General features: G+C 39.5%; 2 protein-coding genes across 3 annotated transcripts in view; one reads left to right on the forward strand and one right to left on the reverse strand.

The window, feature by feature from the left end:
- Nucleotides 1-1,862, forward strand: part of TGM5 (transglutaminase 5) — a 30,855-nt gene extending 28,993 nt beyond the window's left edge. For both annotated transcript variants that reach the window (XM_058737992.1, XM_058737993.1), the window contains 2 exons: nt 1,024-1,157; nt 1,350-1,862. In XM_058737992.1, the coding sequence (XP_058593975.1) occupies nt 1,024-1,157; nt 1,350-1,503 (288 nt within the window). In that variant the 3' untranslated portion in view covers nt 1,504-1,862. The remainder of the gene's footprint in view (nt 1-1,023; nt 1,158-1,349) is intronic.
- CCNDBP1 (cyclin D1 binding protein 1) overlaps nt 539-11,432 on the reverse strand; it is a 45,292-nt gene continuing 34,398 nt past the window's right edge. The window contains exons 12-14 of the transcript XR_009264192.1: nt 5,153-5,328; nt 4,810-4,853; nt 539-1,247 (exon numbers count right to left, since the gene is read on the reverse strand). The gene's annotated coding sequence lies outside the window, so the exon portion shown is untranslated. The remainder of the gene's footprint in view (nt 1,248-4,809; nt 4,854-5,152; nt 5,329-11,432) is intronic.

Consider the following 11,432-nt stretch of genomic DNA (forward strand, 5'->3'; position numbering starts at 1 on the left):
TTAGACTAGCTGGCCTCTGAGGACACTGCCTGCTGTGACATTCTGTGGTCCTCTGAGTGGGAAGACTTCATGGATCTCTTCCAGTGCTATCTCCCCAAGGCCAAGCAGCCTCCTAGACCCTGCCAAGTGGGCCTGTGGGGCCCCATGGTGGGGTGTGTCTGGCAAGTCCAGCCACGGGAGTCTGTTTTAGGGAGGGTTTCCAGGTTTGCTTACATCTGTCTACAGCCTTGAATGTCCCATTGCTTTTCACTCACACACTGGTGTGAAAAGAAATGAGCCAGTTATGTTAAGAAGAAGAAAAGGGATGGAGTGGAAGTGCAATAAAAAAGTGCCAAAGAAGATTCTATCCACTCAAATTATGCATGAGAATCCTTGAGATTGATTAGTTTACACTTGGATGAAATCCTTGGAGCAGAGGAAACATCACTAGAGACTCCAATTTATCAGACTTTTCCATATGCTGGGTTGAGGGATGTAAAATATTTTGTACAAACATCTATGCATGTATAAATGAAACAAAGTTTTACGTAACAATATCTTGTGTGATATACACTAATATTTTCTTCTATTTCATTCTTTAAAAACATTAACAACAATCCATCGAGTTGGTTTTAACCCATAATTGGAAAAACCTGGGTCACAGAAGTCCAGCTCTTCAGGAAATACATCTAAGGAGCAATTGCTTACACAATTGCACAGCTAACATTCTTGAATTCATAACAGAAAAAGTGACCTATAAAATGCCATCAGCACAGAAACTCCCCAGTATGATGATATTTCAGTCATAATAAATTGGGGATTATGGAAAAGAAAGGAAACAGTAAGAAAGATTTTAAAGTCCTAGTCTTACATATAGTAGAACTCTACAAGGAAAAATTTCCAGCGACTATAATAGAAAGCATTAACAGACACTGAAGATACAAGTCATCTTCCTGTTGAAGTGGGCCCAATCAAGGGTTTAGTGAATTGGGGAATGAGATTAATTTTCTGTTCCCTTCCTCTTCCCTGGATTTCTCTGTTTAGGTTTTAGGAGCTGCCATTGTGAATCAGCCACTCTCCATACAGGTGCTGTTTTCAAACCCCCTCTCAGAGCATGTTGCAGATTGTGTGCTGACTGTGGAAGGAAGTGGTCTCTTCAAGAAACAGCAGAGAGTTCTGTGAGTTCTGGGGGTATTCAGCCTTCACTTCCATCTTGTCTTGGGGTTATCACTATCCTTCTTTCTGGTGACAGGTGCCAAGGCCAGTCTCTGAAAACACGATGAAAGAAAAGCCCTGGTTGCTGAGTGGAAAGAGCTTTGGAGTTATCATATTGGGTATGATTTTCTAACATTCTGTTTTCTATGCTACAGCATTGGAGTCCTCAAACCTCAACACAGGGCCAGCATCACCCTAGAGACTGTCCCCTTCAAGAGTGGCCAAAGGCAGATCCAAGCAAATCTGAGGAGCAACAAGTTTAAGGACATCAAGGGTTACAGGAATGTCTATGTAGACTTGAGGTTATAAATTTTGGAACAATGAGTGAATGCACAGATTTTAAGCTTCAGGAGAAGGAGCAAGTTCAAATGCAAGCTGTGCCATTCCACAACAGGAGCTTTGTAGGGGTTCCGAAGTAAGCAACAGAGGAGATGTCAGCAATGGATAGTCCCCTGGACCATTTGCACAGCTCCCAAGGAGTCTTATCAGAGACCAGAGAGTCTATGGTGTCCAATCCAGAGTTGTGAGATAACACTCAAATGTCTGAGGGCAGTGGTTGGACTTGACCATGACTTACTGCCCCCTCAGAAGACTGACTGAGCAGCTCACTGTCATTTTGTCACTGCAGTGGCTAATGTCCTAGTCCCAATAAATTTCAGTCCTTTGCACCCATGTAGTCATCACTTTCCCTCCAGCAACCCCTACCTATTCTCTGGATGCTGGGAGTGTCCTATTGTTTTAACACCTGAGCCCATTCAAGGGTGAATTTCTGAGTGCCTAGTATGTGCCAGCTGCTGTTCTGAGTATAGGAGAGAAGACAGTAAACAAAGCAAAGGTTCTGCCCCCATGGAGCTTACATTCTATTGGTTGTGGTGGGGCTACAGAAAACAAACATGTCAACAGGTAAGTAAGGTACTTACAGATAGTGTGTCCGTCATGATCTAGTTAGGAAAACCAACTCCTGTAAATGTTTCTACATACTACCTCTTTGTATCTTGGGGGAAAATGAGATCTCTCATTTGGCCTTCCTTTGAATCCCTTTCCATATCACATCCAAGATGTCCCTCAATCCTAAAAGTTCCAGCCTCTTGGCTCAAAATCCGCCAGTGCATTGTGGTGCTGGATGGACCTGGAATGACTGTGGTTCCAGAGAAAACGCCAGCTGATGATGCAGTGAAGTAGATTTTTGGTAGGAAATGAAGTACTCTCAGACCCTTATAATGGCTATAGCTCGTATGTATCCTCCTTGTGAACACAAAGCCACTCCAATAATTATCTCCTCTCAGATGCACCTGCTTTCTCATGGCACCGTGCCAAATTTGGGATGGAGAAAGGCATGATGCACCTGCCCTCCAGGCACTGCTACATGACTAAGACAGCTGTTTTGGGCATATATTAAATGCACACACATTAAATAAATACTTCTATTATATATAAACAAAATGGTAAGTGTAACTGACCAGAGGGAGAGAAGAGGGTGTGGTGAGAATTGCATAGTAGGTTGATGGCCCTATTAAAGAGTAGGCAGAGAACCAGGAGAACCCTAACAGCAGGGACCTGGAAGTAACATATAATTATTTCATTCTGTAGTTGTTGCCTAACAATCATGAAAAATGGTTTCAGGAAAACATTGTGGATGGGAACATCTTACAGAGACAGTGACCTCTGAAGTACTTTTCAACTACCACACCCTCAGACTCTTTCAGGAATCTTGATTTTAACAGTACATTCATTAACTCTTCCACTCGACAAATATTCAGAGTTTCTATAGGGGCCAGGTCCTGAGCTAGGCACTGAGGACACAAGAAGGACCAGGGTCTGCCCTCAAGGAGCTCAAGTCTAAGCATGTGGAAAATGAAAAATGGACAGGAGGTTCTAACACAGAGTGGTGATAACCACCATTGGAGTGAGTGCAAGGTGTTATGGGTACATAAGGAGAGGCAACTTGTCCAATCTTGGGATTGTGAATTAATGAAGGCTTCCTGGAGGGGAGTGGCATTTAAGCTAAAATCTAACAGACAAGGAGTCAAAGGGGTTGGAATGGAGTAAAGCAGTCAGGAACTGCAAGTCATTCTGATAGCTAGAGATAAGGGTGAGAGGTGGGAAGTAGCAGGAAAAAATGAGTCTAGAGCCAAGGGATGAAGAGCTTCAGGCAGGCAGTCTAAGGAGTTTGGACAGCGATCACCTGCAGGCATCTGTTCCCTTTAAGTCTTGGATCATGGTCTTTGCCTGAAATGTCAGTGCTTAAAGTTGATTCTATTTTGCGGAGCTGAGCAGACTTCATGTGATTTCAGAAGCACTTAAAGGACAAATAGTTCTCCATCCTGGCCTGTCACAGAGGCTTACAACTCCCAAGAGAGCATTCCTTTGAGCTAAGGTCTTCCTTGAATGTCAAGGTTGTCTTTCAACTATTCATTTAACATTTATTGAGTACCTATGTGTTGAATATTCTAGGCCCAAGGATAGAGCAGTAACAAGGCAAACAAGGCAAAGGATTTGAATAGATGTCTCTCCAAAGACACTATACAAATGGCCAAAAAAAGCACATAAAAAGATGCTCAATATCACTAATCATGAGAAAAATGCAAATCAAAACTACACTGAGATATTAAAGTAGAAATACCACACAACCCAGTCTACTACTGGTTATTTAACCAAAGAAAATGAAAACACTAGTTCAAAAACATATGAACCCCTATGTTTGTTTGTTTAGTGAAATAAGACATATAGAGAAAGACAAATTCTATGTGATTTCACTTGTATGTGGAATCTAAGAACAAACAGACAAAAGAGACAGACCCACAGAAAACAGACTAATGGTTCCCAGAGGGGAGGGAGTGGAGAAGTGGGTAAAATGGGTGAAGGGGAGTGGGAGGTACAGGCTTCCAGTTATGGAATGAATAAGTCATGGGAATAAAAGGCACAGCATAGGGAATATAGTCAATGGTACTGTAATAGCGTCATATAGTGACAGATGGGTAACTACACTTGTGGTGAGCATAGCATAATGTGAAGACTTGTCTAATCCCTATGTTGCACACCCGAAACTAATGTGTGTCAACTTTTTATTTTTCAAAAAAACCCTCTACATTGAGATATTACATTACATCCATTAGGATGGCTATTTAAAAAAAAACAAACAAACAGAAAATAACAAGCATTGGTGGGAATTGAGAAGTTTTTGGTAGGATTGTAAAATGATGCAACCACTTTGGAAAACAGTATGGCAGTTACTCAAAAAGTTTAAAATAGAACTACCATATGATCCAGCAATCCCACTGTGGGTATATTTTCAAAAGAATTGAATGCAGGGTCTCAAAGAGGTACTTGCACACCCATATCCACAGCACTATTCACAATAGCCAGGAGGAAGAAGCAACCCAAATGTCCATCATAGGATGAATGGATAATCAAAATTTGGTATATACATACAATGAAATATTCAGCCCTAAAAGGGAAGGGAATCCTGTCACATGCTACAACATGGATGAACCTTGAGGACATTATGTTAAGTGAAATAAGCCAGTCATAAAGGGATAAATACTGTATGATTCCACTTACATGAAGTATCTAAATTAGTCAAATTAATGATATAGAAAGTAGAATGATACTTACCAGAGCCTGAGGGGAGGGAGTATGAGGGAGTTCAAGTTTCAATTCTGCAAGATGAAAAGGTTTTGGAGATCTCTTTCACAACAATGTAAACATACTTAACAATACTGAATTGTATACTTAAAAATGATTAAGATGATAAATTTTATGGTATGCGTTTTCTACCACAATAAAAAAAATTTTAACCATCCTATACTGTTTCAACATTTACAACTTTATTAGATAAACAATAATAGCATCCATAACAATGTCAGCAGGAATAAAAATCTCCATTAATTGAGTGCCTAAAAACAAACAAGCAAAACTGGGTTTCAGTCTTTGTAAGTGTTGGTCTATTTCCTATTACCTTTATTCCTGGAGTAGAGTCCTTCAGGGGTCCTGATTGAAAATGGGGTATTTATTGAAGCCCTTCATCCTGGTGGCCCTGGAACTCCAATTTATATCCTCCAGCCCTGCGAGATTGCCAGAAGATCTGCTCAGATTCTCAGGCTGTCATCCACCAATTGTGAATCAGCAAATGTCCTAAAGGGAAAAGTGACACTCTGTCAGGCTTACCTCTCTGTGCTTCTCTTCTCCATGAGATCTTGATCCCTCAAATCCTTGATGCCTTGATGCCTTCAGGCAGATATGTGAAATATTTTATTCAGTTTTTCTGGTTATTATCAACAGGGGCTATAGTATCAAACTAGTTTGCTCTATCTAGAAGCAGAAATCCTTGAGAGGTATTAAAAGAAGCCTGAATAGAGAGAACTTCCTAGTGGTAGTTTGGATTATAGGCTAATAATGAAGTCGAATGTATGTATGGGACCTGAGCTGGACCTGACCTATGTTTGAGTCCAGTCTTTACCACAAACTGTGAAATCTTGGGAAATCAGATCCTGGGAGGCTCAGAGATAAACTTCTAGTGTGTGGACACCATGTTTACAGATAGATTGTAATGTGCATTTTTAGTCTCATTTTTGCTATTTTATCTCCATCTCTATTCATCTTTTGCATCATTTTAATATATGCTCTTCTTTTAAGGTTTATTTATTTATTCAAGAGAAAGAGAGAGGGAGACAGCAGGGGAGGGGCAGAGAGAGATGGAGAGAAAGAATCCTAAGCAGCCTACATGCTGTCAGCACAGAACCTGCTTGGGATTCTTCCTCTCTCTCTGCCCCTTCCCAGCTTGTACTCTTTCTGTCTCTCAAAGTAAATAAATAAAGACTTTTTAAAAAAGTGTTTTAAAAGTCAGAGGTATAACTGACTGAGCCACCCAGGTACCCCAATATATGTTCTTTTTTTTAAGTAGGCTACATGGCCAACATGGGGGCTTAAACTCATGACCCTGAGATTGAGAGTCAGATGCTCCACCAGTTGAGACAGGCAAGTGCCAATGTTGCACCCACACGACTCCTGAAACAGAATGCTACGGGCACCAGTGACAGTCACAACAAAGTTTATTACAATGAGAGGCAAGGCCGACCTATTGGGACCAACACTCTTGATAAGAGTGCGGCCTCGAACAGCCAGGGTACAGAGTTTTTATAACCGATCACATCGTTTTATCATCACCTGGGAACAGAACAAAGAAACAGTTTCCAGATGAGTTAGAAACAGTTGCCTAATGAGGTGTTTACTTTAGACTTTCTGCCTCTAAGTTGCAACCAGTGGATCTCCTTGACCCTGCCTCTGATGCTCTTTTCTTTGAACTTTTGTTTCCTTAATTGGTGAAGCTTAATTTACAAGAGTATGAGGCATAGTTTACCAGAGCAAAGCAAGGCTGTTATCTCTTAACCTTCAGTGTCAACACAAAGCTGTTATTTTTCAAGCTAAGCATTAGCCCTACACTACAATTTAACCCTTACACCCCTAAGTTCTTTTTTTTTTTTTTTTAGTAAGTTTCATGCCAATGTGGGGCTTGAACTCACAACTCTAAGATCAAGAGTCACATGTTCTACCAACTGAGCCAGTCAGGCACCACAATATATGCTTTTCTGAAACATCATGTTTCACTGTTAGTCATCTTAAATTCTTTCTGGAAGGAGGCAGTATGTTAATTGATTTACTCATTAATTCACTCATTAAAATAAATATGTTTACTCCCTGGACCTGTTTCCTCACCAATAAAACAGGAATAATGATCTCTTCCTTAGTTTACACAATTGAAGTTTCAGATCATATGAGATAATGTATGTAAAAATGCTTTGTAAAGCAATGTACCAGCATCATTAATTTATTTGAAAGTAGGAGTCCTGTTGAATATCTTTTCTTCCTTGCCCCCCGTAACCCAACCATTAGTGTGTCTTACCAATTTCATGTCCTGCATTTCTGTCAAATCAGTCCACCTCTATGTTCACCATCACTCCCCTGACCAGGCCACCATCATCTCTCACTTAAATCATTATGGCAGACTCTTACTGGTCCTCTCTTTTCCACTTTGGCCCCCAGCCAGCGTGGTATTTTATTTTTTAAATCCATTTTAAAAATAATTTTATTTATTTTTGAGAGAGAGAGAGACAGTGCAAGCAGGGGAGGGGCAGAAAGAGAGGGAGACAGAATCTTAAGCAGGGGCTTGAAATTGTGAACTGTGAGATAATGACTTGAGCTGAAGTCAGGAAGCTTAACTGACTGAGCCACCTAGGAGCCCCAGAGTGGTATTTTAAGAAATGCTAATGTGATTGTTACTCCATTGCTTAAAGTCCCATTTGTTATCTTCCCAGAACTCTGAGGATAAAATTCAAAATCCTTAACTCAACTCTGCAAAATTCAGCCCTTGCCTTACTTCTCATCACAGGCTTTGCTCCATCCAGTCCCTTGACCTTCCTTTGATTGCTCCTTCCCTTAGGGCTTTTGCATATGCTGTTCTCTTTCCTCCTATACCGTCCCACCCCTTTCCCCATTGCCTAGCTATCTTTCCTGTTTCCCGGCTTAAATTTGCTTTGTCAGGGAAACCTCCCTGGACCTCCACACCTAGGTCATAGAACTTGAAACTTTTCCATTATAGCAGTTATCACAATGGCAAGCAAATAATTAACAGTATAAGCACTTAATACTGTTTCCTTCTGCTGGAATATAAGCTCCTTGTTGGTAAGAACACATCTATCTAATTTATTACTGTATTTATTACCAGTTTTTATTACAGTTCCTGATGAACAATAATGTTCAATAAATGTTTGTATCATGAATGAATAAATGAATCCTTCTTGGGTATACACTGGCCACTTTGTTTTTCTGCCAGAGGCTGGGAAGTTGAAAGGTGTGGATGTAGTGGGAAGCAGGACTGAACTTTCTGGTCACTCATGCCTCCATCTTCCTCGCATCTCCCATTCTCCTTTCCCCAGCTCAACCAAAACATAGCAATATGTCACAGGCTCCCCCAAAATGCCCCAACTGAAATACTGCCAGAAAGTGGGTGTTTGTGGAGTTCCCAGGGAATTGTATCAGGAGAGATTATCTCTATTAGTACCAAAAGTGAAACAAATCCAAAAAGGGATACCAGCCCTTGACTCCCCCATTGCCCTCCCAGAGCCAGAGGACTCACTGTGGTGAAAACAGTCTTTCAGTCTGTCTTTTGGAAAGAAAACAGCCTTTTCTTTCTCTTGCAAGTTTTTGTTATTTTTCAAATAATTACAATACATTGTTGTGGTATAAAGATACTAAATGTGAGAAGTGAGATGATTCATATTCAGAAATACCAAATAAAAGCTGTGCTGTCTAGCTAACAATAGGTTTACAACCTATTGGAAATATGTATCACTCCCTCTCCAGCTGGCGCGCGCGCACACACACACACACACACATATACACTGGAGTCCCAAACCCTTAGATACCTGACTTCCTGGTTCTCCTTACTCTCTCCATTTCAGGAGCTTATTTTTCACGGGCTTTGCAATGAGCATGCGCCAAATAACTGAGGTCTGCATCATCTCAAGAAACGTACCTTTGCTCCCATTAAACTACTTTTTGCCTTACATGGGCATAGGCGACTTCCCGGTAAGGCTGTAACCTCTCTTGTACTCAGCCAATGAGGAATCAGGGGAGGGACTTGCATGGTAGGAGATAAATTGCCTGCTGTAACCACCCTAGTGTGCCTGTCCATCAGACACCCCTCTTGCAAGAATGTTGATTAAAGCCTCCCTTCACTGTGCTCCGAGTCTCCTCTCCCTCCTTTGACTGGGTCAGTGGGCTTATTTCTTACACTAAAGGGTATACAGAAAGCCTTACACCCAGGCACTGAATTGCCCTACACCAAAGCAATAGCTTTCCAGAAATATTCTACATAAACACAAATTCATATATATTCTCCCCCCACACCATTTATGCAAAGCTAGTATACTAGTCACACCTTGCTTTTTGCATTTAATGGTATAACTTGGAGATGGTTCCATATTAATTCATGTAGAGCCAGTTTATTCTTTTTCACATTTGCATGGTTGTCTATTGAATATAATTTATCTATCTAGTACCTTATTTATGGACGTTTATATAGTTTCTGATATCTTGCTATTGTAACTACCAGTACAATCAATATATTTCTATAAATTTCATTTTACATGTTTGGTTATTTGCATTAGAATATGTAGAAGTGAAATAGCTGACTCAAAAATATAGACACTTAAGGTTTTGGTAGATATTATTTAATTTCCCTCTATAAAGCTGAATCAATTTACATTCTTACTAGGATTATAAGAGAATAACACTTTCCCACACCATCACTAACTCAGAAAGTTGTCAAACTATTTTATCTTTGCCAATCTGATAGGTGAAAGAAATGATATCCTAGGGTAGTTTTATTTTGCATTTATATTAAATAAGGGTGGACATATTTTTATGTATTTAAGAGAGACATTTGAATTTCCTTTTTTGTGAATGGTCCATCATATCCTTCATCCATTTTTCTATTGGTTTGTTGTTCTTGACTTATTGATCATCTTGACAGGATGATACCTTTTACATTAAGGAAAGTAACACTTTGTGGTACAAGTTTCAAACATTTCTCCCAGTTCATTGTTCTAACATTCTCCCAGTTCTCCCAGGTCATTGTTCATATATTCTAACTTCGTTTATATTAATTTTTTAAGTTTATTTATTTTGATAGAAAGAGAGAGTGAAGGGAGGAGGAACAGAGAGAGAGGGAAACAGAGAATTCCAAGCAGACTCTGCACTATCAGTGTGGAGCCTGACACAGGGCTCGAACTCACAAACCGTGAGATCATGATCTTAGCCAAAACCAAAAGTCAGATGTTCAAACAAATGAGCCACCCAGGCTCTCCTAACTTTGTTTATGAGTTTTTCCAACTAACAAAATTATAAGGAATGAAATTTATCTATTTTTTCTTTATGGCTTCTGGGGTTTGTGTTATATTTTAAAAGGCATTCCCCAGGCTGACTTAAAAGTAAGTGTCTTATCTTTCCTTTCAGTACTTTTAGGATTTAATTTTTTACATTTAGAGTTTTGATTCATCTGGAATTCATTTTGGTATATGATGCAAGGTAGGAAACCAACTTTATTTTGCAAGCTTTTTGTACCCAAATAAGTTACTAGTGAATCCTTATCTTCCCAATGATTCAAAGTGCCACATTTAGCTCATACTTAATGCATACATTTTGGTTGATGTGCTTTCTCAAGTGAAGTGATGTCATACTATGTTGTAGTATCTAGGAATCCTGGTTATACTATATAAGGAGTTAGAAATGTAAAATGACCAGGCCTATTAGATATTAAAACACATCTTAGATGTTTTAATATAAAACATCTTTATATCTTTAGATCTTTTTAGATTATATTTTATATCTTTTAGAAACTTCCTTTTGAACCTTAGAATCAGCTTTTCCAGTTTCAGAGAAAAAACTTGTTAAAATTTTTATGGGGACTGCATTAAACTTAAGATTAGCATACTAAATTATCTTTTATAATAATTTTTTAGTAGATTCATGGTTTCCAGGTAAAAACCACTTCATCTTCAAATAATAAAAAATTTACCTCTTCATTTCTTGTGAAGAATCATTTTTTTGGAGGAATAAGAAGGCAGAAGCTTCATTTTTTCTTAACATAATAAGATTCCTCAAATGGGCAATGGTTCAAAGTTTTAAAAGTATAAAATTGTAAAGAGGAGAAAAATCACCTTCCTATTCCATTGTCCAGCTCTCCTCCCCACAGGCAACCTATGCTCTTTGTAGTTTCTTTTATATCCTTCTATAGATATCCCATATGCATGCAGGCCAGTATTCCTGCCCCTGAGCGTGCTAACAGTCTTGGAGAAGCCCCGGCAAAAGCTGGGCTTTAGAAGACCAAAGAGGGCCAAAGAGGAGGTCCTCTCCTGTGTCTTGTCTCCTCAGTGACCAAACAAGTAGAAATAGAAAAAGATATAGGTTTTGAGCCCCAAGATAGTTTTCCATCTTCTGTGCTAGAGTCCCAGATCTGGTAGGCTTGGAAGAGCTGGGGCTCTGACTTCTACTTTTAGGATATTTGTTTTTCACCAACAAATTCTACCTCCTTATCTCCTTCACACAGATGATCTCCAGACATACAGGTTCTCTCTATTACCAAAATAGCCACAAGCATCTAGCAACTTGAAGCCCATGATATGTTTAGGGCCTGAAATTTGGAGTTGAATGTGGGCCTTCTGTTTAGAGTCATCTCT

Source organism: Neofelis nebulosa, chromosome 7 (genome assembly GCF_028018385.1).
Source record: "Neofelis nebulosa isolate mNeoNeb1 chromosome 7, mNeoNeb1.pri, whole genome shotgun sequence".
Taxonomy (NCBI): domain Eukaryota; kingdom Metazoa; phylum Chordata; class Mammalia; order Carnivora; family Felidae; genus Neofelis; species Neofelis nebulosa.